This window comes from Lithobates pipiens, unplaced genomic scaffold (genome assembly GCF_037356315.1).
Source record: "Lithobates pipiens isolate NorthernLeopardFrog02 unplaced genomic scaffold, aLitPip1_a1.2 Scaffold_23, whole genome shotgun sequence".
In the NCBI taxonomy this organism is placed as follows: Eukaryota; Metazoa; Chordata; class Amphibia; order Anura; family Ranidae; genus Lithobates; species Lithobates pipiens.
In genome coordinates, this window is record NW_027507785.1 from 124085587 (window position 1) to 124112798 (window position 27212).

Below are 27212 nucleotides of genomic sequence, written 5' to 3' on the forward strand. Positions count from 1 at the left end.
TTGTACACATGGCCGGACATTCCGACAACAAAATCCGTCAGATTTTGTCCGAAACTTGTGTTGCATACACACGGTCGGACAAAGTTGTCGGAAAATCCGATCTTACATAATGTGATGACGTTATTTTGTTACGATGGGACTACATTCAGGCTAGTAGCCAATAGCTTTGGTCTAGGAATTTGATCTGAGCATGCGTGGCACTTTGTCTGATCGGAATTCTCTACACACAATCAGACAAAGTCCGATCAGATCATGTTGTCTGAAAGTTTTATAGCCCAGCTCCAAAACTTTGTCCGTCCGATATTCCGACGGAAACAGTCCGATGGAGCCCACACACAGTCGGATTATCCGACAATATGGTCTGATCGGACATTTTCCGTCGGAATGTCCGACCGTGTGTACAAGGGCTTAGACTCTGTGCCCTGGGGAATCTCATGCTTTAGCTCCCAGTATGATCCATGTTTGGTGCTCTAGTGGACCTGCTTCCTGAACCACTCAGAGCTCCACCCGCAGCAGTAAGCCGTAGGTTCCACTACCTTCATGGTGCACTCCTGACCCCAAAAGTGTGCCTCTATCTCCTGGTCTCAGGTGACCTGACACTACCTACCCCCCAAATTCTCTGTGATCCCAGGTAGCCGAGCTGCGACCCTCAAAGTCGATTGTTTTTTATTTTTCATTTCTGCCTCACCTGCCTCCCCTGACTGCACGTCCCTGATAGGAATGGACCTGCAGCTGACTACACTCAATTGCACTCAGTGCCAAGGTGAACGCCCAACAGGATTGTTTGCACAAAGTAACATTACAGGCTGTCCTCACAGCTTGGGGTCCAGGTATGGTTCCTGAGGTATTTTCACATTGGGCCACTGCATACAAGGCATTCTCAGAATCAACAAGGTAGAGATTGTAACATTGCTGCCCTTCCATTCTCTTTACCTCGTCTGATTAGAGCAGGGGTGTCCAACTTTTTGACCTTACTGGGGCACATTGGCAGAAGAGGAATTGTCTTGGGCCACACATAAAATGCACTAACAATAAGGATAGCTGATGAGCAGAAAAAATCAGGCAGATCACAAGTTAACGATCACTGATGTAGATAATGTATGTACTATCTGAGTAATAAAACTTTATTTTTTTGTAATATTTTTTTATTATAAAAGTAAACAAGGCCAACATAAAATTTGTGAGATATTTGACACTGTTTTTGATAAACAAATGCATCAATATCTGGTTTGATGGATGTAGTAGCAATTTTCAATGAATTCACAAGGTGCTCGTCAGATATTTTAGTACTAATTTTGCCCTTCGCGTGCTTCATACTTGAAAATGGTTGCTCACAAATATACAGTAGGTGCTTCCAAAAACTGATGACATGAATAAGGCGTGATTGTGAAGAGTGAAATATTTTTCTTTAGGCTGATAAAACGTATAAAAGTCCAGTAAAGAGACACTATACATTTTTTCTTCATCCGCATTTATTAGCTAAGTGTAACTGCATTTTGTGAAAAATCCCCCCCCCCCCCAAACAAATCAACATTTTTAAGTTAGTTTATGAATTTGTGTTGGGCCACTTTCATTGCTCCCTTGGGCCACATGCGGCTCATGGGCCACAGGTTGGACAACCTTGGATTAGAGAATGCCACTGAAAAAAATACTGTGATATGATGATATGATTTGTTTGACAGAACACAATGTGCCCAATGCATAAGCTTTAGCAAATTGTTTCACATCTGTATTCATAAATAGATGATCTCAGAAAATGTGGTAATAAACTCAAAAGCAAACATTTATTCTGTTGCAGCTTACCAATTCTTAGACATGATGGCAGCATTAATTTTCCTTTTAAGGGTTTCTTTCTTCTATTTTCAGCTGGTGATCCAACCAGCAAGTCTGTTGTTTTCAAAAGCTCTCCAGCAGAATGTATCAGTTTACACGGATGCAACAAACCATTTAACACTGGCCGCTGTATAACATGATCAGCATTTATTTATTCCTGGAAAATCTTTATCCCAAAGGGGAAAAAAACAGTTTTGTGTAACGGATTCTAAAGTGTGAGCTAGAGTTTGGCTTCAATTTGTTAGTGTATTAAAACCTGGTACATTTACCACTACCAACAACGTCTGACAATGCTGCTGACGGCTGTGCCACCTGTTCTCATTCATCCAAAATGTTGTCTCACAAATACAGAAGGTTACTGGCCGTGATCACCGTGTGAATACAGAGGGAAAAAGCCAAAGGAAAGAAACCAGACGCAGTCGCCACCTCTACTGACAGGTTTGGGTTAATACCAATTTAAACCATTCAAAACTCAAAAAAGTTCCCAGTGGAAATAAACCCATGTAAGTATAGCAGTGTTGTAATGTAGTGGTGTGCACCTCACCACTGTGGAGTAATTTATATACAGTATATATTTTTTTGCATTTTTTTTTTGTGGTTTAAACTTGGGTTGTTAGAGCTCAGAGCTGGCTCCATTTTCTAGAGCTGGGGCAGAGATAATTACATTTTTTAGACAAGCCCCAGAGTTAGAGTAGATCTGAGTTTCTGGAGCTGAAGCAAGGCTGAAAATAGAATGGAGCTGAGCACTGGTGTATCAAGCTGGAGCTGACATTCCAAACCTCTTTCTGTGCTACATCCTACAATTTAAATAACAAAATTAATTTTAAAGTTGCAAAGTCTTATTAGCGGAATAAGAATACAAAAATGTGTTTTCTTAAACGTATTTTTGATCATTTTGTGATCTTAGTGAACATTTAGGGGTTTATTTATGAAGCTTTCTGGGTCAATTGTGTGTACGGGATTGCGTGTATGCAGGTTTTCTGTTTTTTTTCTTCTATTGGTTTAACTAGATGGATTTGTGTCAATTTCAATGTAATTAACTATGCAACTATGTTGCACTATTGTCAGAAACATTTGGCTGAATTAAACTTTCCCATATTTTTGTAGTAGATTCATTCAGTTATTGTCAGCTCTATCCAGTGGACAAATGCAATATAGCTTTCTGAAATACCTAAAGTGGACTTCCAGTCATTTTTGTGTTTATTAAAAGTCAGCAGCTACAAAAAGTGCTGACTTTTAATAAACAGCCACTCTTCTGTCCCACTATCTAGCAGTGCACTCACCCCAGCCATTTTCACCCTGTGTCCTCCCTCGTCGATGACGGCTTCTTTACTTTGGGAACCTGACTGTGACAGCTTGTGGCTTCACAGCTGGGTGCCCACTGCACAGGCACAAGTGGTGCTGCATTATGTGACTGGTCCCAAAGTCTTCTAGTACCTGTAATATGTTCCAGAAGACTTTGGGAGGGAGTGAGGAAGGAGAACATCCGCTTCTGATCTCCTAAGGTGACTGGAAAGGAAGTGGGAGCGGGTACCTATCATAAATCGGATACTCGCTCACCCCGCCATCCCCAAAATCTCAGTTTCACAAACCGGGGCTGGGGAGGAGGCCTTAAAGTGGAACTTCTCCTTTTGGGTGGAGCTCTGCTTTAAAGAGAATATATACCACATTCTGGCAAGTTCATTGACAGCATTGATGATACAGGAACAAAGTACCCATTGAACAAATAGAAGTGGTGAATTTTTCTTTAGGCAATATGTTAATTTTATTGACATTTGTGGTCCTTCAGTATATCTTTTATGTGTTTGAGGAGGTCACAAATTTGAGTACTTTAAACAACGAATCCTACAATCTTCTATTGTGATATATCTTGGCTAAATCATCATAAACCACTTTGTGTTTGCCTTCCTGTCGGAAACATTGTTTTACAGCATTTAGAATGAGGCCCAGTCTTCGATCAAGGGCAAAAAGATGAGGCTCTGATAAGATGGGCGGGAGAGGGTCTGCAGACAGAGACTCACGCATGACATCGCTCAATAGATAAGGATCAGTACCAAGGAGTTCAAGCTTCTGCAAAGTTGACTTCTTGATCCTATTATGAAAGAAACAGTATGTTACAAGCTTTATATTATGCATAGGTATCTTTTTCAGTAACTCTTTACAGATTGCATTTGTTTTATCACAATAAACAAACGGTATTGCTTTAAAGCAAAACTCTGGCTTATTAAAAAATAAATAAATGAGGTCCAGCGCTGGAGTTGAGAACAGTGGGTTGAGGACCTGGTACTACTCTTTGGCATAGTTGAGTAAATATTAAGAGTAGCTGATCAGAATTACAAATCATATGACAAGTAAAATTTGCATTGGAAAGAGCTTTCATTGTGAGATTATCATGGTTGGGAGTGACACATGCACTGTATCAGCAAGTCTGCAATGTGGTGTGGAATCCAGTGAGACATACATTTGATCATTTAGTGCAGAGTGGACACTACAACATGATAAAGTGATTGATTCCAATGTTTTATTTATCTGGTATATTTTAGAGTACTTATATCAAACACAAGGCCTGTGGGTCGAATCTGGCATGCCAGGCTTTGTCATGTGGCCCTCGCGCCCCTAAACCCTCCGGGTCGGCTCTATCAATATCCCCCTTTTGTTACTCTGTTTTTAGTACCATCATGGCCCCTTTGAAAATTATTTCATGGAATGTTCGGGGGCTGAATGATAAAATCAAGAGATCACTTTTTATGACATATCTGAAAAAGTACTGTCCCCATGTCTGTATCCTCCAAGAGACACACCTGGTGCGTAGCAGGGTTCTTAGTCCTAAAAAGCCCTGGGTTTGTCACTACTTTCACTCTACCTACTCTGGGTATGCCAGAGGGGTTAGTGTGCTGATTCACAAGGCCGTTTCATTTACTCTGCTTGATGTTAGAGCCGACCCGGAAGGCAGGTTTTTATTGCTACATGCAGTTATAGAAAATGTTGAAATGTTGGTTCTGGGGATATATTCCCCCCCCCCCCCCCCAGCCAATATGTCCCTCCTAAAATATCTAACCCCTTTCACCTGTCAGTCGGCCTCCTATCGCTCAATGTCCAGACTTTATCTAGTATACGCCAGTGGAGGGCTGCTCTCCCACGTACAAGAGGTCGCTATATTGTCCAGGGGAATATCGGATCATGCCCCCATGTTCGTCAGCTTACAATCCCAAACACCCCCATCTGCAAAAATATGGACAATGTCCCATTACTGGATCTCCGAGGAAACTGTGGAGGCAGAAATAGCTCAATGTATTACTGATTACTGGTTGGCTAACACAAACTCCTCAACGGTACATCACAGGTAGGACGCTTTTAAGGCATATATACGGGGCTGCTACCAAACCTCCATCTCCCATGCCAGGCACAACACTAAAATGACCATTGATGAAGCTGAAGCTAGGGCCCAGGGCCTGGAAGCCCAGTACGTTCAGACCCAAAACCCCATCACCCTGTTAGATATGCAATCCGCCTACCGGGAACTGACACTGCTTCGGGTGGCTGCTGCTAAAAAGCACCAGCTATCTCAAACACAGCGCATATTTGAGCAGGGGGAGAAAACAGGGCACATGCTGGCGTGGCTGGCACGGGAGCAACGGCCAACCACCTCTATTGCCTGCATCAGAAGGGCTGATGGGACAGTGGGGACAGACCCGGTGGCCATTAAAGTTTTGCATCATATTATGCTTCTCTATACTCGTCTAGGGTGGGTTACTAGTCTCCTTTCTGGGACAGCTCACCATTCCTACCCTTAGCACGGAGGCCCGGGAACTTTTAGACAGGAATATAATGATAGAAGAGGTGAGGCAGGCAGTGGGCGAACTCCAAGCAGGGAAAACTCCGGGGGCGGATGGCCTTCCTCCTGAGTTTTATAGACAATATGTATATAGGAGAGCGCTGAAACCCCTGATAAATCAGTTACAGGCGAAACAAATTACATACAGATGGGGCTTTCCAGCATGCCTGACTGCTAAAAATTAGGGGATATCAGCTACACTATGATTCCCAGAAGACTTGAAAGACTTCTGTAGCAAATTAGATTTGCCATATATTAATTTAGAGAACTGGGAAAAGAACCACCCGAATGGAGGAAATTAACAGATCAGCATTGGGAAAAAGTTTAGCGCCCATGGAATAGAATATACAAGGCATAAATAAATAAATGACCAGCATGGGTTAGATTAAGGGTATAATGTTTTAATAAGGTAGGAAACACGCCCGGTGGTGCATAGGGGTCCGGAGATGCCAGCCCGCTCCCCCACTCCCATCTCTAAAAATGGCGATGAGGTCTGGGGGCTCGGGTGGACATGCCACAACCCCCAAGGGAGTACCTCCCCGTCTGGCTACTCATAATCAGAGCGGGAGGGGGCAGGCTTAATTAGGAGGGGAGGTTGGGAGGGAGGGTCCCCAAGAGGAACCCTAAAGGGGAGGGAATAAGAGTTGTATGGATTTGTTATATATTGTCAAATTGTCTGTCAGTCACCTGGATCATCTCAGATGAATTAGAAGTATCCACTTCTCCACCTCAAAGTAATAACGCATGGGATTCTGATAGTCATCTCTACAAGACGTGGCACCTTTGAAGATAGTGACATATAATGTTAGGGGTCTAAATAACCCCTGTAAGCGGCATCAAATATTACAGGAATTAAAAAGTTTATCCTCTAATGTAATATTTTTACAAGAGACCCACCTTAAATGGCCATCCAGGGTTGGATTGAACTCTAAGCCCTTGTACACACGGTCGGAGATTCTGTCGGAATGTGTCCGATTGGAGCGTTTTGTCGGATATTCCGACTGTGTGTGGTCTGCATCGGACTGTTTCGGTCGGAATATCCATCGGACCAACTTTTCCAACTTGCCGGAAATATTTTCCGACAAAATGCTCCGATCGGACATACTCTGATCATGTGTAGAGAATTCCGATCGGACAAACTGCCACGCATGCTCAGATCAAATTCCTACACCAAAGCTATTGGCTACTAGCATGAACATAGTCCCGTCGTAACGAAATAACGTCATCACGTCGGATTTTCCGACAACTTTGTCCGACCATGTGTATACAACAGTTTCGGACAAAATCCGACGGATTTGGTTGTCGGAATCTCCGACCGTGTGTACAAGGGCTAAGAATTACCCTGTCTGGTTCCATGGATACTCCTCAGATAAGAGATCTAAAGGAACAGCAATAGGTTTCAATAAAAATACACTATTTAATCTAAAGGGAATGGAATCCGATTCAGAAGGGAGGTATCTGTTTATTAAGGGCTATGTTTAATAGTGATTATACATTGGTGACTATATACTGCCCTAATATCCACCCTTGCACCTTCTTGAAGAAGGTAATGAATAAGCTAGAACATTTTAAGGAAGGGAAAGTTATTATGGCAGGGGACTTCAATTTTTTGTGTTTTATCCAGCCCTGGACACCCAGCCCTTCTCTCTACGCCCAGAGGGTAAACATCTTAGGGCAGTAAAACAAAAATTACATCAGCAACAGATTTTGGAGGCCTGGAGAATCATGCATCTCAGGGTGAGGGATTTCGCATATTTCTCTCAGATACATTCTTCATACTCGAGAATCGACTATGTCTTCTTGGACAATCAGCTGCTAGAGGGACTACTTAAAGCAGAAGTGAAATCAATCACCCTCTCGGATCATGCCCCGGTTATTGTCAGCTTGGAATTAAAAAATATACCTGATAGGCATAGAACCTGGAGGTTGGATGAATCACTTCTGTATGACCATGGTATAGTTGAGAAGTTAGAAAAGGACATTCATTTTTTCTTTAAAGAGAATAATGTTGAGAATATCGGCCCAACTATACTATGGGAAACACATAAAGTATTTATGAGAGGGAGGTTAATAGCAGAAAGGGCTAAGAGGAAAAAAATCTGGATAGCCCAGAAACAATCTCTACTACAAGAGATTCAGGACTTGGAACCATTCAGGTGGAGGAAAAGAGGATTGTAGTATCTGGGAGTGTCTTTGTCAACATTAACAATCTGTATCAAGATAACTATTTGCCCTTATTGAATAAAATTAAACAAGATCTAAAAGGTTACTTGGTTCATATATTGTCATGGTTTGGCAGAATACGCGTGATTAAAATGATGACCCTCCCGAAAGCTCTGTACATTTTCCAGTGCCTCCCAATAAATATCCCTACTAGTTACTTTAAAACTCTTAGATTAATAATACAAAAATTTATATGAAATAATAAAGGGAATCGTATTTCATATAAAGTCCTGAGTAAACCATAGGAGAGAGGGGGACTATTTCTCCCAGATTTAGAAAAATACCACGAGGCAGCGTCACTGCGGAGAGTCTTGGACTGGGTCCACGACTCTCCATATTAAAAATGGGTATCACTTGGGTCAGAACTGAGTAAATCTGTTTTAAGCCAGATTGTCTGAATCCCAAACCCAATACAGAGACCTCCCCAGGGATATGGTCCCAATTACTGCAGAGACACTTAGACTATGGGATAAAGTATCTAAAAATAGATCTATGGGATATAATAGCCCTCTGTTACCCCTCACAGGTAATAACTACTTCCCTCCAGGCAAAGATAACAAATTATACTTAAAATGGACATCCTCGGACCATCTGAGGTTAAAAGACGTTTTGAAAGGGAATGTACTTTGTACATTACCTGAACTACAAGAAAAGTATGGTAAAACGCCTTGGGATGTATGGAGATATGGGCAACTTCAACATTTTATAGGATCTCTCCCAAAGCCGCTCCGCTCAGATAGGAGACTGGACCCATGGGAAAGACTAGTCGATGAAGACGGAAAAAATAGACAGGGGCTCTCAAATGTATATAGTTTATTGATAGCTCCCCCTGAACTGGATTCCCTGTGTCTTGTGGAGAGTTGGGAAAAGGAATCAAATTATTTGTTGCCCGAAAGTATGAGAAGTAAAGTTTTCGACTATATCCACTCCTCTTCAGTGCACATACATACATGGAGTACATGGAGTATTAAAAAAGCTTCCAGCATGCATGGGGATAAAGGGGACATTCACAGCATATTCCAATCATGGTAATTAGGGAATGATGAAATAAATACAATACATTAGCAAACATTAAATACATATAATGTGATGTTAAAGGAGAAAACTTACCTTAATATAGTCCTTCTGCAGGACCTGGATGATGGCACAACAGGAATAATGATCCCCAGAGTCGGGGGGGGGGGGGGGGTGGGGGTGGGTGAGAGATGCCTGTTGAGAACTTGAGGTCCTGTAGACTTCTCCCAGTCGGCAAGTACCACAAGGTGGCAACTAGCCTCTGCTCTGGAGTGATAGCTTGCCGCATGCAGGTATCCTGCCTGCTGATATAAAGGGTCAGCAAAGCCAACAGATGGGTGAAAAACAGGGCCCGTCATCCTGAGATAATTCCTGAAATCATTAGGATTATTCTGCTGGTTCTCACAAAGCAAAGGCATATGCGAGAATTGGTCACGCTGGAGTAACCAATTCTTGGTCCATGAACTCCTCCTCGCCCTGTTCATGGACTGGGCTCGGGTCAAAGTATGGACCCCAACACCAAACCTCCACACAGCACAAACTCTACAATGAGTACGTACCCGCACTATGGTTTCAAAACGGTCGGCTGGTCAGAATGAACATAAACAAACGCACTGAAGAACAGCAAGGCCTGTGAAGAGCGAGCTGAAGATCTGCAACGAGCAGACCAAAACGCACTGAAATACAGATACGAACTGACTAACACGCACTGAAAGCCAGATACAAACCCACAAGCACAAACCGAACAGCAGTAAAACTATCGGAATAAGCTGGAGTTTGAAAAGCGGGAATCGTATCTAACCAAACTTCTACTGACACAAGATCAGCAGAAGGAGCCCAAAGGGTGGTGCACTGGGTCTTGAACTTTCTTTTTCTAGTCCCATCGTACGTGCTGTACATGACCGCGTTCTTAACGATCAGACTTTGGTGTGATCGTGTGTACACATGACAGTTTCAGTGGCACTCTCTCAGAACTCCGTCGGAAAAACCTTCAGAGTTTATTCTGACGGGAAAACCAGTTGTTTGTATGCGGCATAATACTCAAAAGACAATACACAGGCACTCATAGACCTACATGCATCCGCAGACCTACATACTTTCGCAGACCTATGTGCAACCACTGACCTACGTGCACTCACAGACCTACGTGCACTCGCAGACCTACGTACACCCGCAGACCTACGTGCACTCGCAGACCTGCATGCACCCGTAGACCTACGTGCACCCGCAGACCTACGTGCACCCGCAGACCTACATGCACTGGCAGACCTACCTGCAATTGCAGACCTACGTGCAATGTGTTGCCTATATTTAAAAAGGTATCAAACTCTTTACTAAATAACTACAACTATTTCATTTAAAGTGGTTGTAAACCCTTACATATACCCAGTGAAGGGACTATGCTCAGGTGATACACAGAGATTAAAAAAATCCTCCTACATAAGTTGTATCTGTCTATCTGCGGTCTTCCCTACATTCGTTCAAAGTGCAGATTTTATAAGCCTGAGAGTTCATAAAAAATGGGCAGAGAGCTGCAGTTACAGGAGACATACCCCCTTCACACAGCACACCAGTGGCAGAACTACCAGGGTCATGAAGGTCGCGCCAAAGCCCTGGCAATCTGCCACTGCTGGGGACCCCAAGGGACTGCTGGCAGCAGGACTCTGATTTGCTCCTTCTCCCACCCCTCTCCTCCTGTGTGCACCATGGCTGGAATTTTTTTTTTGGGGGGGGCAGCAATCAGTATGACAATCCCCCTCCGGTTGGTCGGTTGCACTTATCCTATCACTGGCCACTTCCACTGCTTGATGGAAGCAGCCTCCCATTCTCCTGCTCTCCACGGGTCATCACTGGGGCGGCGGTGGCTTCCATTTACTCCCTCCTCCTCGGTGGCCAATTGGGAGTTTTCTCTTTTCGGCCAATCGGAAAACTGGTCTCACACACTTCTGATTGGCCAGGTTGGGGAGCAGTGTTTCAACAGCGAATATTCATTTGCTGTTGTAACACACCTGTTACCCGAGCCCACCCTATTTTAAAGCCTATTAGAGCCTCTGGCTCTAATCAGGTGTTTAAAAAATAAATAAAAAATGCCGATGTAATTCATGCGCCTGGTGCCCTGAAAGGGGCCGGACACATTAATAGGGAGTGGCTGTGGCAGCCATGGATAGATTTACGCAATGTATGAATCTAAGCATTGCACATAGAAGGGGCCTGGAGAGAGGGGGTGGCGCCCTGGCTCCCCTAATGGACGGGCTGCCGCTGACAGGAAGTGTAAAGCTAAGCAGCTGAATTTGATCATGAAGTTTCTGTGCTTCACACTTCCCGTGGTGCACACACAGGTGGAGAAGGAGCAGATTGTCTCTCTCCTCTCCAATCTGTGCGAGGGAGGAGGGAGGGAGAACTGTCAGTGCAGGCTCTGGGCTGTATGAGAGAGACGCTCTCAGCTTAGAGTCCTGCTGAGGGGGCACTGATAGGCAGCACTGATGATCACTGATAGGTGGCACTGATAGGTGACACTGATGGGTAATGATTGGCAGCATTGATGAGCACTGATAGGCGGCAATGATAGGCAGCACTAATAGGTGACACTGATGGGCAGTATTGTTGAGCACTGATAGGTGGCACTGATGGGCACTGATAGGCAGCACTGGAAGGCTGCACTGATAATCAGGGCACTGATGATCAATGCCCTCATAATCAGTGTAAACAATGTGCTAACAGTCTTGCCAGTGCACGGCTCTCCCTTCCTCACACAGACACGGCGTGGGAGGAAAGGACTGCCGATAACCGGCAAGTCTGTTTACACATGATCAACTGATCACATGGTAAAGGGCCGCTGTGATTGACCCTTTACCGTGATCTGTGATCAGCTGCAAAGAACACAGTAGTCACAGAGTGCACTGGATGTGGGTCCCAGGGGGCAAATGGGAGGCAGGGATCTGAAGGAATGTCCATAGATAGTGATGGACAAACTTCCGACAGGACGCTTCGCAAACGCGAACCGCAAACGTGGCCAAAAGTTCCCGATTGACTTTAATGGCAGGCGAACCTTAGAAACCTCCAGGTGATATTTTCAGCCACAAAATACTTACTAGCTGCGCACACATAGTCCCACAACATGGACACTGACATAACAAAAGTATTAAGTGAATCTGGGCTTGACAACGACAAGCATTCTTTTTTTATCTGTGAAATTTTGACAATTCAGGAGCACATGAAGGCTATGGAGGAGGGGCAAGGTCAGGCCAGGCTATGAAGGGGCTGCAGGAGATGATCAGTGCCACAGTCAGGGCAGCGCAGTCCTGTGCCAGTGTCCCAGTGTGCCAACCTGTGCTTAAGCCCCTCCCTCTGCCTGGCCCTTACCCCCACCTATGCAGGGCTCCACTGGAGTGGTCCGGAGGTGCCAGTCCAGTGCTGATCTTCAGCCATGGTGCTGGCACTGCCTGCTGATTGGCTTCTCTGCTGCTATCTCCCTCACTGTCTGAAACCAGCGCCGCGATAGAGACTGAGCACTGGCACCAGCACCGTGATAGAGAGCACTGACACCAGCACCGAGATAGAGCGCACTGACACCAGCACCATGATAGAGACCACTGACACCAGCACAGTGATAGAGAGCACTGAGACCACACCAGCACCGAGATAGAGAGCACTGACACCACACCAGAACCGAGATAGAGAGAGAGAGCACTGACACCAGAAGTGACCAACACATCTTCAAACCGCCCCCTCCTCTTGCAGGCACTGTTGGATTGGTACCTGCAACTCTTTCTCTAAGAGTGGGAATTCCTCTGTCAGCGCATTTAAAAGCAGACTGCAGCATTTCTCTAAGCAAGGCCTGGAAGTGCTCCATTCTGACAGCCCTCTGTGTTGGTGCTAACATTTCCGCCATTTTGTGTTTGTACCGGGGGTCTAAGTACGTTGCCACCCAGTACTGGTCCTTGACCTTTATGCTTTTTATACGGGGGTCCCTGTTAAAACACTGGAGCATGAAGGCCCCCATTTGCACTAAACTGGAAGCAGTGTGGTGGCCTGGCTCCTGCTCATCATCCAGGATAATGTCATCCTCCTCGTTCTCCTCTCCCCATCCACGGACAACAACAAGGATCCCAGAAAGGTTTAAAGCATGCTCTTCTTGCACCTCCTCATCCGCCCCGGCACCATCCCCCTCTGACTCCTCTTCAGACTCCTGTTGTTGACTTGTCTCAAATAGAGTAGCCCCCCTGGGAATTCATCCAGCATTGTGACTTCCTCATCTTCCTGCTCCTGCTTCTCCATGGCTTTATCAATGACACAACGCAATGCACGCTCCATAAAGAAAGCATAAGGTACGATGTCACTGATGGCGCCATGGCTGCGACTGACCAGTTTGGTGATCTCATCATATGGCAGCAGAAGTCTGCATGCTTCGTGCATGAGCAGCCACTGGCGCGGTGAAAAAAAAACAATTTCCCAGAACCTGTTCTGCCGCAGATTTCGTACAGGTAGTCGTTAACTGCACGTTTCTGCTGGAGCAGCCTATCAAGCATATAGAAGGTTGAGTTCCATTGCGTCGGGCAATCGCAAATAAGACGTCTGACCGGCAGATTGTGTCGCAGCTGAATGTCAGCAAGGCGAGCCATGGCCGTGCAAGATCTTCTGAAATGGGCCGAGATTTTCCTTGCCTGCTGCAAGATGTCCTGGACCCCAGGGTATTTGACAACGAATCACTGCACGACCAAGTTTAAGACGTGTGCCATGCATGGCATGGGTGTAATTTTGCCCTGTTTCAATGCGCTAAGCAGATTGGCACCATTGTCACACACCACTTTACCAACTGTCAAATTGAGTGGTGTTAGCCACTGATCTGCCTGTGAACGCAAAGCTGAAAGGAGTGCAGGGCCAATGTGGCTCTTGGCTTCCAGGCACAACAGACGCAGCACAGCATGGCAACGTCTCACCTGGCATGTCGAATAGGTTCTGGGGATCTTGGGTGGCACAGCGGATGAGACGCTATCAGCGGAAAAGGAGGAGTCAGCCGAGGAGGAGAGGGAGGAGGATGGAGTAGGAGGAGGAGAAGAAGAGGCAGGCCTGCATGCAATGCGTGGCAGTAAAACCAAATCTACACGGGTGCCACAGGTTACATGCTTGACGGCCGTCAGAAGGTTCACCCAGTGGGCAGTAAAAGTTATATACCTTCCTTGCCCGTGTTTGCTAGACCACATGTCTGTGGTCAGATGTATCTTGGCACCGACACTGTGTGCCAGAGATACATTCACTTGCCGCTGAACATGGCCATATAGCTCTGGAATGCCCTTCTGTGGGAAATACTTCCTTCCTGGGACCTTCCATTGTGGTGTTCCAATGGCCACAAATTTTCGAAAGGCCTCCGAGTCCACCATATGGCAGTAGTTGGCGGGCTATCAGTTCTGACACGCCAGCAGTCAACTGTTGCGCAAGAGGCTTATCCGGCGTCATAATTTTTTTACGCTCGAACATTTGGCCCACGGAAGCCTGCCATTTTCCAGAAAAACGTGAGGACGGCATGATGGAAGGTGGAGTGGAGGACAATTCTGAGGAGAGAGGAGAAGGAGAAGTAGAAGACGAGGCTGGACGGAGAGAGCCTGGAGTGTGGCTTTGTGGGTTCCGTTGCTCCCACTGGGCTTGGTGATGGCAGCTCATGTGCCCTCTTAAGGCGGTCGTCCCTAGGTGAGTGTTGGGCTTACCGCGACTTATGCGTTGACTGCAAAGGCTGCAGATGGCAAGACTATTGTCAGCAGCGGACACGTTAAAAAAAGCCCACACTGCGGAGCCATGTTCCGGCATCCTGGGAGCGCCAGATGTGACCGTACATGGTTGGTGCCTTGCTCCTGATACATTAGCAGTCTGGTTTTCCCTCCTGTGCAATCTAAGTTCTGCCTGCTTCTCCTCCCTATCTGCTGGTCCATATCTCCCTCTGCACTCCCCTCCTCTCTTGTGGGCACCCACGTGTCATCACTAGATACATCATCATTGACGTCACCTTCCCCACCGCTATAATTAGAGATCTCGGAGTACACAGCAACACTGGGGACCAACCCCCTCCTTGGGCTGATCTGGGTACTGTCGTCAGACTGCTGAGTGGCGGTTGTTGCTACCTCCTCTTCCTGATCCAATGTGAAGAGTGGCTGCGCATCGGCAATGTCTTGTGATGGATCGGAAAATTATTCCTGTGACTCAAGCGGAGGGTATATGGTGGTGGTGTTGGTGGTAGTGTCTTTGGGGGTGCACACAGCAGAGAGTGAAGAAGAGGGTGCAGATCGAGAGGATGAGGAGGGGGCAGAAGAGTAAGGCTGAGTGAGCCACTCAACCAAGTCTGGTGCATCCTTTGACGTAGTCAAACGCACCTTCTGCAATTTGGCACTTTAGCTCAAGCCTGTTGCTCCTGCCCTACCCCTACCACCCCTGCGGAAGGGCCTGCCACTTTCTCTGCCTGTCTTTTTTTAAATGACCCTGTGACAAAAGTCTCTAGAGAAGAGCAGTATATGTGGAAGAAGGTATATAACACCTGCTTCAATCTGTCGTTTTGGGGGGCCACTGGTCTATCACACCAGTTATAATACTTTTTTCTAATTGCGTTTGTCACTCTTTGTAGTATCGCTGCAGAACCGCTCAGCAGTCACAATGCTGCACAGTGGAAATGCACTATACTATGCTTTCCATATTTGAAAGTACAGTATTTTAGATGTGTATTACACCCCTATATACTGCACACCAAATAGTACACCTATACCAGTCCTTAAAAGGACCTTTGTGGACCTAATAGTAGCTAGTGAATTGCAGACTGTCCCTCCCTACACTGAGAAACGACAGCTGCAGAATCGGTCAGCAGCACTGCATGCAGTGCACTATAACATGCTTTCTATATTTGAAAGAAAGTATATTATACATGTATTACAACCCTATACACTGTACACCTATACCAGTCCTTAAAAGGACCTTTGTGGACCTAGTAGTAGCTAGCTAGTAGCTAGTTAATTGCAGACTGTCCCTGCTTCAAACACCAAACTGTCCCTCCCTACACTGAGAAACGACAGCTGCAGAATCGGTCAGCAGCACTGCATACAGTGCACTATAATATGCTTTCTACGGTATATTTGAAATAAAGTATATTATACGTGTATTACAACCCTATATACTGTACACCTATACCAGTCCTTAAAAGGACCTTTTTGAACCTAGTAGCTAGTTAATTGCAGAATGTCCCTGCTCCAAACACCAAACTGTCCCTCCCTACACTGAGAAAAGACAGCTGCGGAATTGGTCAGCACTCAGCAGCACAGCAGTGCAGTATAATATGCTTTCTATATTTGAAAGAAAGTATATTATACTTGTATTACAACCCTATATACTGTACACCTATACCATACCAGTCCTTAAAAGGACCTTTGTGGACCTAGTAGCTAGTGAATTGCAGACTGTCCCTGCTCCAAACACCAAACTGTACCTCCCTACACTGAGAAAAGACAGCTGCAGAATCGGTCAGCACTCAGCAACACAGCAGTGCAGTATAATGGGATTTTTATATACAGCTTACCTGTAAAATTCTTTTCTTGAGAGTACATCACTGGACACAGGAGCTTCATTACATAGTGGGTTATATAGGCACCTCTGGTGATTGGACACTGGTTGACCCCAATTAAGGAGAATTCCTCCCCTATATAACCCCTCCCATATGGGAGGCACCTCAGTTTTGTAGCAAAGCAATAAGAAACCACGTAAAACCCAAGAGGGGCGGGAGCCCTGTGTCCCGTGATGTACTCTCAAGAAAAGGATTTTACAGGTAAGCTGTATATAAAAATCCCATTTTCTTAATCATACATCACGGGACACAGGAGCTTCATTACATAGTGGGATGTCCCAAAGCAATGCTCAGATTGAGGGGAGGGAGACACAGATCATAATTATAGACCGCCAGGGACCGGAGGACCTAAACTGCAGCCTGCAGTACACTGCGCCCGAAGGCGATATGCTCTTGCCCTCTGACATCCACCTGATAGAATCTGGTGAATGTGTGGACTGATGACCAAGTTGCAGCCTTACAGATCTGAGCCAGGGAGGCCTGGTAATGCACTGCCCAAGAAGCACTTACAGCCCTCGTTGAGTGCGCTTTCACTTGAAAAGGAGGAATCTTCCCCTTTACACTATAGGCCTGAGAAATAACCTGTCTAATCTACCTTGAGAGAGTGGATTTTGATGCCGCCTGGCCCTTCCTAGGGCCTTCTGGCAAAATAAACAAGCAGTTTTCCTTATCTGAGCAGTTGCTTGAAGATATATACTGATTGCTCTAACCACATCCAAAGTGTGCAAAGATTCTTCTTCTGCGGACTGTGGGTCCGGAAAAAAGGATGGTAGGATTACGTCTTGATTCAAATGGAATCCCGAAACCACCTTAGGTAGAAAGGACCTGTTGGGACGCATGACCACCCGGTCCTTATGAATAATTAGATACGGCTCCTTGCTGGAAAGAGCTGCTAGCTCTGATACTCTTCTAGCCGTGGATATGGCTACCAAGAAGACCAATTTTTTAGTCAGGAGAACTAATGAAGCCAGATGCAAAGGTTCAAATGGTTGCCCCTGCAAAGCCGAGAGAACCAAATTCAGATCCCATGGGCATACCGGAGGTTTGACTGGCGGTCTTAACCGCATGGCCCCCTGGATGAAAGCCCGCACCAGGGAATGCGATGCAAGTGGCTTCTGAAAAAACACTGACAGGGCCGAAATCTGCACCTTGATAGTGCTTATGGCCAAATTCATTTCTAGGCCTGACTGGAGAAAGGCCAAGATCCTGCTAATGACATACTTTCTAGGATGCCATTTCCTGAGTTCACACCAGGAAACATATGCCCTCCAGATTTTGTAATAAATAAGCCTGGAGGCCGGCTTTCTGGCATTGACCAGAGTAGAAAGGACTGGCCCCGAAAGGCCACGGTCTCTTAGAATGTGGGTCTCAGCAGCCAAACCGTCAAATTCAGACTGTGTAAAGCAGGGTGGTAAATTGGACCCTGTGAGAGCAGATCTGGCCGGAGAGGGAGGATCCATGGCCTGCCTACTGGCAACTTCATGATCTCTGCATACCACGGTTGCCTGGGCCAAGCCGGGGCCACCAAAAGGACCGATTTTTTTTCTCCCTCTTGACTCTTCCCAGGAACCGCGACAGAAGCGGGCACGGGGGGAAGGCATAGATCAGATTGTACTGATCCCAGGGAACTGTCAGAGCATCTGACCCCTGAGCAAGTGTATCTCTTGTCCTTGACAGAAAATTGTCCAGTTTCCTGTTGAACCTGGATGCAAACAGATCTACGTCTGGAGTACCCCACCTGTGACATATGTTCCGAAACACATCGGGGTGCAGAGCCCATTCTCCTGGGCACAACAGCTGGCGGCTCAGAAAATCCGCCTGCCAATTTTCCACTCCTGGAATGAAGACTGCAGAAAGACACGGAACATGCTTTTCTGCCCAGACAAGTATGCGATTCACCTCTTTTTGGGCCACCAGACTCCTGGTACCGCCCTGGTGATTGATATAAGCCACTGCTATGGCATTGTCGGACTGAACCCGAACAGGGAGACCTTGTAGTCTGTAAGACCACTTTATGAGAGCCATATAAACTGCCCGGATTTCCAAGACATTTATGGGCAATAGCCTCTCGATCGCAGACCATTTCCCCTGCGAGCACGTCTCCTCCAACACTGCTCCCCAGCCTATCAGGCTGGCATCTGTTGTGATGATCTTCCATGGAAGAGGAAGAAAAGTTTTGCCCTTCAGCAAATTCTTGGTTTGTAACCACCAGACGAGACTCTTGCGTGTCCCTGGGGATAGACGCATAGGAGGATCCAAGGATTGGGGCTTCCTGTTCCAAGCCGCAAGGATGCATCTTTGCAGAGGCCTTGAGTGGAACTGGAAAAATGGGACGGCCTGGAACAGTCTCATGCATAATCGAATGGGGGATGATCTCCTGCCCAGAATTAGGCACACCATATCCCCAATGGCCAAGGATTTTGGCCTTGGAAGAAACACCTTGCCCTGAGCGGTGTCGATGACCATACCCAGGTATTCCAACCTGGTAGCAGGCTGTAGGGACGACTTTTCTAGGTTTATAATCCAACCTAGGCATTCCAGGTGTTCTAGCGTTCTGGTAACGCTGCGGTTCAGGAACGCTACTGTTTTCTCCATGAGAAGTAAATCGTCTAGATAAGCCATGACGTCTATACCCTGAGCTCTTAGGTTTGCCAAGAGAGGGTACAGAATCTTCGTGAAGACTCGAGGGGCCGTAGCAAGCCCGAACGGCAAGGCCACAAATTGAAAATGGCGCCGCTCTACCGCGAACCTTAGAAATTTTTGGTGTGCGGGAAAAATTGGCACATGGAGATATGCATCTTTGATGTCTATTGATGCCATAAACTCTCCCCCTTGCAGGGAGGAGACTACAGTGCGGATTGACTGCATTCGGAAGGACCGGATGCATAAAAACCGGTTCAGATCCTTCAGATCTAGGATAGGTCTGACACTTCTATTTGATTTCGGAACGGTGAAGAGATTCGAGTAAAATCCTGAACCCTGTTCTTTTGGGTCCACTTCTACTATCACCCCCTGGGATAGTAAGTGATCTAAGGCCAGAAATAGCGGTTTTTGCTTTACTGGATCCCTGGGGATCCTTGACCTTAGGAAACGAGAAGGTGGAATCTCCTGAAACTCTAGCCTGTAGCCCAGAGATACCGAAGAGATCACCCACTTGTCCCGGATCTCTTCCTGCCAGGCTCCTGCAAACTGCAGGAGCCTTCCCCCCACTCGGCCGAGCGGGGGCACCCCTTCACAAGGAAGCTTTTGGGCTCTGCTTGGCAGGCTTTCGCCCCCAAGTCTTTTTCTGCCCCTGGGCTCGACCCTGAGCCTTTCCTGTAGAGGAGGGCTGAGAAGGCCGTCGCCACTGATTAGAGCTTGATGCTACGGGAGAGAGAGCACGCCTAAATGAAGGACGCTTGCTCCTTTTGACTGGAAGAAAAGTAGATTTACCTCCTGAGATTTTTTTGGACGAATTTGTCGAATTCTTCTCCAAACAAACGTTCCCCTTTAAATGGGAACCCAATCAAATGCTTCTTGCATGACAGCTCAGCTGCCCAATTCTTTAGCCATAGGGCCCTTCGCATGTGTACCAACATGAGAGACAAACGTGATGCTTGTTGGACAGAATCCAAAATCGCATCAATCATGAAACACAGAATATGAGGCATTTCTGCATAATTTTCTACTTCCTCACTGGGAAGGAGCCCAAGCATCTGCTTAACCTGTTCCTTGAGGAACTGACACAACCCCACGGCTGCGACTGTAGGTTGCACTACAGCGCTAGCCATGGAAAAGGAGGCTTTTAATAAGGTTTCCAGCTTTTTATCAGTTGGATCTTTAAATACCTGCGCATTATCCAAGGGACAAGTCAGGTTTTTATTCACGCAAGAAACAGCCGCATCAACAGATGGGACTCCCCACTTCTTGGTGAAACTTTCCTCCAGAGGATAATGCATAGAAAACCTTTTAGGAGGAGCAAACAGTTTATCGGGATGTCCCCAATCCTCATACAACAATTCTTCCATTAAGGGATGAATTGGGAAGGAATAGGCAGTCTGTGGGGCTTTCCTGACTTCCAGGGAAGAAACAGAGGACGTAGCGACTTCAGCAGCAGGCATTCTGAATGTGGTACGCACCAATTTAGTATAATACTGCACCTGTTTTCTGAGTGCCTGGGAGGAGGGGACTCTCTCCTCTTCCTCTGATTCATTCGACTGTTCATGATCCCTGTCCCAAGATAGGGATCTCTCCTCATTGTCAGAAGAATCATCTGAGAGAGGAATTTCAGCAGAGGGAGGGGATCTACCCCTTTTCCTGCTATCTTTCAGGGAAGCAGAAATAAAATTCATTATTCTCCCTTCAAAACCCTCCAATGTAGCCCTAAGGGAGTCCTCAGTGACATAAACCGGGGCTGGGACATTAGGAGAGGCAGCAAAACCTGACAGGGGCACTGACTCGTCCTGAGAGGCTGGCTCCAGTCTTGCAGGGGGGGATGGTAACTTACAGGCACTTTTAGAACCCCTGGACCTAGGCGGTGATTTACCAGTGCTTTTGCTACCTCCCCCTGAGACCTTCTTACGAGGAGCCATAGTCCTAAGCTACAAAGCAGAGGTACTAGTACAAGTGCAATCACTGTTGTGCTTAAAGTCTCACAATAAATTTATATGCTTAAACTGCACAACCTGATGCTGAGTAGGTGTCTAAGGTTTGCCTGGATCCAATCTCCACGGATGCTTACTGCCCACAGCTCCTGTGTCTCCACTTACAGCCCCCTGACGCTCTGGGCTTTTTAAATCTGCCACCTGGCGCCTGCGTAGTACAGCGCCGTGCACACTGACGTGCACGGCTCACAACCACACTCCCCCCTCCTCCATTAGGCCGGGAACGCGCCCGGCACGCATGCACGAGGACCGCGGGATCCAGGGGGGGAAAGGAGAACTCCACCGGAGCTGCGTGGGACCCCCAGACTATGTGGGACCCCTGTGTTACCTTGTTGTGGCAGCGACTGCAGTGGAGACGTGAGACAGCTGGAGAACCAGGCTTCACTGAGCATGTGTACTGAAAGGCATGTAAGTATGCATCAGGCTGCTCTTACTCTCTCTAGTGGTGGAAACCAGGTAAGACATACAACTACTCAAAATGAAGAAATCCATCATATAATTATATATATAGGATTAACTTCCCTTACCTGTCCTCGCCGCAGGAATTGCTGAAACAGACAAATTCCAGCCTTCACCAATCACGGCGGGCAGTGTTAGCCAACCTTCTGGTTTATCTGGGGCTCTTTCTCGGAAGAGCCTCCTACCTGGACCATGTAAAAGACTCTGCCAGAAACTTTTGTGCGCTCTGTATAAACAGTACACCAAGTCTGGTTTTCCCAGAGCCCAGTCTTCCAATAGGAGAGGACTTACAGGTCAAACCTCGTTTCTTCGGCTGACAAGGCCCGGGTACCATACCATCTTGGGAGTCAAATATCGGCCCGAGGTATGGATCCGGTTTGTTGTAGCCCTTAGGCCCCCGCAGGGACCTGCACAGAGCTTTCTTCATAGCACATGTTTTACGTGACCAACCACCATAGACACTGGCGAAAAAACTGAGGTGCCTCCCATATGGGAGGGGTTATATAGGGGAGGAATTCTCCTTCATTGGGGTCAACCAGTGTCCAATCACCAGAGGTGCCTATATAACCCACTATGTAATGAAGCTCCTGTGTCCCGTGATGTATGATCAAGAAAATATGCTTTCTATATTTGAAAGAAAGTATATTATACGTGTATTGCAACCCTATATACTGTACACCTATACCATACTAGTCCTTAAAAGGACCTTTGTGGACCTAGTAGCTAGTGAATTGCAGACTGTCCCTGCTCCAAACACCAAACTGTACCTCCCTACACTGATAAAAGACAGCTGCAGTATCGGTCAGCGCTCAGCAGCACAGCAGTGCACCATAATATACTTTCTATATTAGAAAGAAAGTATATTATATGTGTATTACAACCCTATATACTGTACACCTATACCAGTCCTTAAAAGGACTTTTGTGGACATAATAGTAATAGCTAGTGATTAGTCCACACAGCGTCCTTTCCCTACATTGACAAAAGAAAGAATGTTGTCAGGAACCATGAAACAGACAGAGACAGAAGTACAATCAAATCACACTTGTTTATTAATAAAAATAAAAAGGTAAATAGAAAAAAGCGTAGTCAGGCATAGCCAGAGTCCAGTAGCCAGATCGGGTAGTCAGCCAGTCCAAAGTTCATAAACCAGATCGGGTAATCAGCCAGTCCAGACGTCAGGGATCCAAGGAGAGCAACTGCAAGCAGCATAGAAGCCAGGAGGGATGTCAGCAAGCCAGTCTTGAAACAAACAGCAGGGGATAGTTCCTTGTGATGTGACCAACACAAAGGCAAAGGAAAGAGTGAGCTAGAAGGCTTTGAATAGGCAGGTCAGACAAGCATAATCGGGAACAGCTGGTAACTGTGGAAAGAGAAGAGAGCTGGAAATTAGCCGACAGCTGAGCGGCCAGCCCAGAGGAGGAAGGGCTAAACCAGCCCTGACAGTACCCCCCCCTCAATGACCCCTCTCCCTCAGAGGGCCACTGGGCTTGAGGGGAAACCATCTATGGAACTCGCAAAGGAGGACCGGGGCATGTACGTCAGAGGATTAAACCCAGGAGCGTTCCTCCAGACCGTACCCCTACCAGGTACTGTATGCGCCCACGGAACCTACGGGAGTCAATAATGGATTGTACCTCACACTCCTTATGGTTCTCAACCTGAATAGGGTGAGGACGTGGCACCGAGGTGGTAAATCGGTTACAGACCAATAGTTTTAATGAGGAGACATGAAACACATTTGAGATGCGCATACTAGGAGGAAGGTCCAACGAGTAAGCTACTGGGTAGACATGGGCGCCGTCAATAAATTTGTTTCGTTCTGTTCCGTTTCGATTCGTAATAAAACTAATTCGTACTTTGTATTTCATGTCTGAAATTCCGTTCTGTTTCGTACGAAATACGAATTGTCGTTAGGTTCGTTAACGTGTATGAACGTTCTTTACGATGAATTTAAAGGCAAAAACATTGCTCATTATGCTTATTATGACTTGCAAAAGACTTCTGTGATAGAAGTCAATGTAAGTTGCCTGAAGACATCAGTGAAGGACTTTCCTCCTCTCTAGGCAGGCTGCCAAGAAAAGAACAAAGTGATACAATGTTTCTTCTTCAATGGGCTGAACTCCCTGTGTAGAAGTTCTCAGTTTAACCATTTAAAGACTAAATCTTTTCTGACACTTGTTGCTTACAAGTAAAAATCCAGTATTTTCTGCTAGAAAATCACTCAGAAGCCCCAAAAATTATATATATTTTTTTAGCAGAGACCCTAGGGAATAAAATAGCGGTTGTTGCAATATTTTATGTGACGCGGTATTTGCGCAGAGGTCTTTCAAATGCAAGTTAGCCCTTTTTTTTCGGTCGACCTCTAGAGAGCACTGACATTAGCAGCGTGACATACAGCAATGACACCTGCACCGTTATAGAGTGATCTGACACCAGCACCGTGATAGAGAGCACTGACATCAGCAGCGTGACATACAGCAATGACACCTGCACCGTGATAATGATCTGACACCAGCACCGTGATAGAGAGCACTGACATCAGCAGCGTGACATAAAGCACTGACACCAGCACCGTGATATACAGCACTGACACCTGCACCGTAAGCAGCCCCAGGAGGAAGTCAGCATAGCACAGGGATGGTGGGAGCCCCTCATTCTAAGCAGCCACAGCAGGAAGTCAGCACAGCACAGGAATGGTGAACTTTACAAACCTACAGGTCATATTTGCAGCCACAAAATAATTACTAGCTGTGCACACATAGTCCCACCACATGGCCAATGACATAACACATGTATGAGGTGAATCTGGGATCGACAACTACAAGCATTCTTTTTTTATATGTGAAATTCGGAAAATTCAGGAATCTTGAGATAATGGAGGCGAGGGAAGGTGAGGGAAGGCAAAGAAGAGGGTGCAGGATATGATCACCAGCACCAGCACCAGCACCGTGATATAGAGCACTGACACCTGCACCGTGATAGAGTGATCTGACACCAGCACCGTGACATAACACATGTATGAGGTGAATCTGGGATTGACAACTACAAGCATTCTTTTTTTATATGTGAAATTCAGAAAATTCAGGAATCTTGAGATAATGGAGGCGAGGGAAGGTGAGGGTAGGCAAAGAAGAGGGTGCAGGAGATGATCACCAGCACCGTGATATAGAGCACTGACACCTGCACCGTGATAGAGTGATCTGACACCAGCACCGTGACATAACACATGTATGAGGTGAATCTGGGATCGACAACAACAAGCATTCTTTTTTTATATGTGAAATTCTGAAAATTCAGGAATCTTGAGACAATGGAGGCGAGGGAAGGTGAGGGTAGGCAAAGAAGAGGGTGCAGGAGATGATCACCAGCACCGTGATATAGAGCACTGACACCTGCACGCTGCTTATGTCAGTGCTCTCTATCACGGTGCTGGTGTCAGATCACTCTATCACGGTGCTGGTGTCAGATCACTCTATCACGGTGCAGGTGTCATTGCTGTATGTCACGCTGCTAATGTCAGTGCTCTCTAGCGGTCGACCGAAAAAAAAGGGCTAACTTGCATTTGAAAGACCTCTGCGCAAATACCGCGTCACATAAAATATTGTAACAACTGCTATTTTATTCCCTAGGGTCTCTGCTAAAAAAAATATATAATTTTTGGGGCTTCTGAGTGATTTTCTAGCAGAAAATACTGGATTTTTACTTGTAAGCAACAAGTGTCAGAAAATATTTACTCTTTAAATGGTTAAACTGAGAACTTCTACACACAGAGTTCAGCCCATTGAAGAAGAAACATTGTATCACTTTGTTCTTTTCTTGGCAGCCTGTCCAGAGAGGAGGAAAGTCCTTCACTGATGTCTTCAGGCAACTTACATTGACTTCTATCACAGAAGTCTTTTGCAAGTCATAATAAGCATAATGACTAAGTCGTCGTCCGAAATCCGGAATTCGTAAACAAAAGTTTGTATTCCGTACAGAATTTGGACGCGTGGCAATTCATATTTCGGATCCTCCCGAACGAAAGAATTTTTAGAAATATTTAGAAATTCGTACGAATTTGAGATTCGTACGAAACGAATGGCACATGTCTACTACTGGGTTAATCCTGCGAAGGATACGGAAAGGCCCAATAAACCGAGGTGCAAACTTCAGTGAGGGAACACAAAGCCAGAGGTTACGAGATGACAGCCAGACCCTGTCCCCAACCTGGTAGGAAGGCGCAGGCAGGCGTCTGCGGTCAGCATGGAGTCTGTACCTATCATTAGCATGATGCAAAGCCTCCTGGACTTGTACCCAAGTGGAACGAAGACCACAGAGATGCTCCTCTAACGCAGGAATACTCTGCGGAACAAACGAGTCAGGCAACATGGAAGGTTGGAAACCATAATTCGCCATAAATGGAGACAATCGGGAGGCAGAATTCAAGGCACTGTTGTGAGAAAACTCTGCCCAAGGTAATAGGTCAGACCAGTTGTTATGATGGTCAGAAATATAGCAACGTAGGAATTGTTCCAAGGACTGATTGGCTGGTTCTGCGGCCCCATTAGACTGCGGGTGATACGCAGAAGAGAACGCAAGCTGGATTCCCAACTGTGCACAAAAGGCTCGCCAGAATCGGGAGACAAACTGACTGCCCCTATCCGAGACAATGACCTTGGAAGCCAGTTCCTTAGAGGTGGGCAACTTCTTAAGTGGAATACAATGACATATCTTTGAGAACCGGTCAACCACCATAAGCATAACAGTGTTGCCTTGGGAGTTGGGCAATTCCACAATGAAATCCATAGACAGGTGAGTCCAGGGCCTCTCTCCATTGGGTATGGGTTGTAGGAGGCCCACTGGAAGGTGTCATGGAGTCTTACTCTGAGCACACACGGGACAGGCAGCTACGAAGGCAGTAACATCAGCCCGTAGACTAGGCCACCAGAATTGTTGGGAGATGGCCCAAATGAGTTGATTCTTCCCAGGATGGCCAGCTGCCTTGGGAGAATGGTAAGTCTGGAGCACTGCAGTACGGAGACTCTCTGGGACAAAGCAGCGGTCACAAGTTTTATCAGGAGGAACAATAGACCTGAGCAGCAAGGATTTTGTCACCCAAAGGAGAAGTAAGACTGGTGTAAACCGTAGCCAAGATACGATCAGGAGGAATCATAGGAACCGGAACCGACTCCGACTTGGAAGTGGAGGAAAATTGTTGTGACCAGGCATCATCCCTTACATTCTTAGTACCGGGTAGGAATGAGACAATGTAATTAAAGCTCGACAAGAAAAGAGCCCATCGCACCCTTCTGGGGGAGAGTCGCTTAGCCTCAGACAAGAATGTAAGATTCTTATGGTCAGTAAGAATAAGAACGGGCACAGCAGTACCTTCAAGGAGATCTCCATTCTTTCAGGGCTAAAATTATCGCCAACAGCTCTCTTTTACCAATCTCATGATTGCATTCAGCAGGAGACAATTTCTTGGAAAAGTAGCCACAAGGATGCATAGTACATAGAGTTAGGACGTTGAGACAGGAGGGCGCCAACTCCAGTCTCAGAAGCATCAACTTCTAGGATAAAAGGCAATGTAGGATTAGGATGTGCCAACACAGGAGCAGAAACC

General features: G+C 46.3%; 1 protein-coding gene across 2 annotated transcripts in view; it reads right to left on the reverse strand.

Annotated features, from left to right (window-relative positions):
• Window positions 1–3573: 3573 nt before the first annotated feature.
• The window catches only part of LOC143927871 (extracellular serine/threonine protein kinase FAM20C-like), a 304483-nt gene continuing 280844 nt past the window's right edge, over window positions 3574–27212 (reverse strand). For both annotated transcript variants that reach the window (XM_077452308.1, XM_077452309.1), the window contains one exon: window positions 3574–3925. In XM_077452308.1, coding sequence (XP_077308434.1) covers window positions 3679–3925 — 247 coding nt within the window. In that variant the 3' untranslated portion in view covers window positions 3574–3678. The remainder of the gene's footprint in view (window positions 3926–27212) is intronic.